Source organism: Poecilia reticulata, linkage group LG22, assembly GCF_000633615.1.
Source record: "Poecilia reticulata strain Guanapo linkage group LG22, Guppy_female_1.0+MT, whole genome shotgun sequence".
Taxonomy (NCBI): Eukaryota; Metazoa; Chordata; class Actinopteri; order Cyprinodontiformes; family Poeciliidae; genus Poecilia; species Poecilia reticulata.
Window position 1 is genome coordinate 25,118,240 of NC_024352.1, and position 1,345 is coordinate 25,119,584.

The 1,345-nt window shown below is 41.0% G+C and overlaps 1 protein-coding gene across 1 annotated transcript in view; it reads left to right on the plus strand.

Annotated features, from left to right (window-relative positions):
- Positions 1-1,345, plus strand: part of rnf144aa (ring finger protein 144aa) — a 35,664-nt gene that overhangs the window by 22,885 nt on the left and 11,434 nt on the right. Inside the window, exon 3 of the mRNA XM_008399849.1 lies at positions 431-535. Within this exon, the coding sequence (XP_008398071.1) occupies positions 431-535 (105 nt within the window). The remainder of the gene's footprint in view (positions 1-430; positions 536-1,345) is intronic.

The window sequence follows — 1,345 nt, forward strand, 5'->3', positions numbered from 1 at the left end:
AGTGAATGAAAGAGAGTTTGACAGTACGTGTAAGAGAGTTTGTAGGTTTTGTCCCTTGGGGCCTCTCATAGACAACCGTTGGCTTTTACAGCCTGACCAAGAATTAGCTCTAAATTTAGCCGCCGTTTCCTCAAACCGGCTGGCGGCAGCGGTTACCAGAGTTCACTCACCGCAGATTATTACAGAGGGCAGAGACCCTGTATACACGTCTGAGCTGAGCTCTGATATTTGATATCTACTATTTACTCTGCAATGTTTTCTAATCTGAAAGAAGTTAAGTAGAGGCTGAAGTTGAACTTTGCCTGGCTGTGGACGCTCTGGTTCCACGGCCGGAGCGTTTTGGAAGATTTCCACTGGAACATGAGGAGAAAAGGTTTGTGAGGTGTGAATACTTTCTCTGCAGCTCTGACCTGTGGTTTTTGGTTTTCAGTGCCTGAAGCAGTATGTGGAGCTCCTGATTAAAGAAGGCCTTGAAACTGCAATTAGCTGTCCTGACTCTGCCTGCCCTAAAAGAGGACATTTGCAGGAAAATGAGGTAAAAATCAAAACTGTCATCACCAAAAATGTTTTTGATTTTAGTCAGAACCGGCCCAAAGCAGAAGCAAACGAAGCAGCCTGACCAGCTGATTTTGATTTTGGCTGATATTATTATTATTATTATTTTTTAGATAAATTTTTTTTCTTTTCTGAAATGTCGCTAAATATAAAAAGAAAGTCGGTGAGTTGGCAACAGCGGAGTGAATATCGTTAACTGTAAACGTCCAGACCTGACCTGGTGGGTCTGTCAGTCAAACCTCTCACTGCAGAGCAGTCAGATTAGATATTAACTATTTCGTGCTGGGCAGTAAAGGGAAAATAACGCAGAAAAACCAGTGAGGAATAACTGAAAACCACCCGTATTCTTCTCCTCTCTCACTCTTTGTGGCAAGCCCGTTGCCATAGCAACCGACTTTTACAACAGCTTTACTGGCATATCGGGATTCAAAAACCTGCAAACAGTTCCCCGCGCAAAGAACTGATCGTTCAGGCCGTTACAGTTTCATGTTTTCAGGCTTGATGTTTGTTTTATGATTATGATTTTATGATTTATTATAAATTAGGGCTGTTGTAAACGATTATTTTAGTAATCGAGTAATCTATAGATTTTTCTTACGATTAATCGAGTAATCGGATAAAAACAATTATGAAATAAAATATTGGTAAATCTTCCATAACACCAGTGTTACTATCGGATATCAACATCAGTCTATTTTTTCCACATTTGAGCTTCCCTACCAGTTACTGTTTTGTAGACCGGGGGAGCAACACGGGATATTTACGGCTCCTCCGTTCAGAAACTCATCTA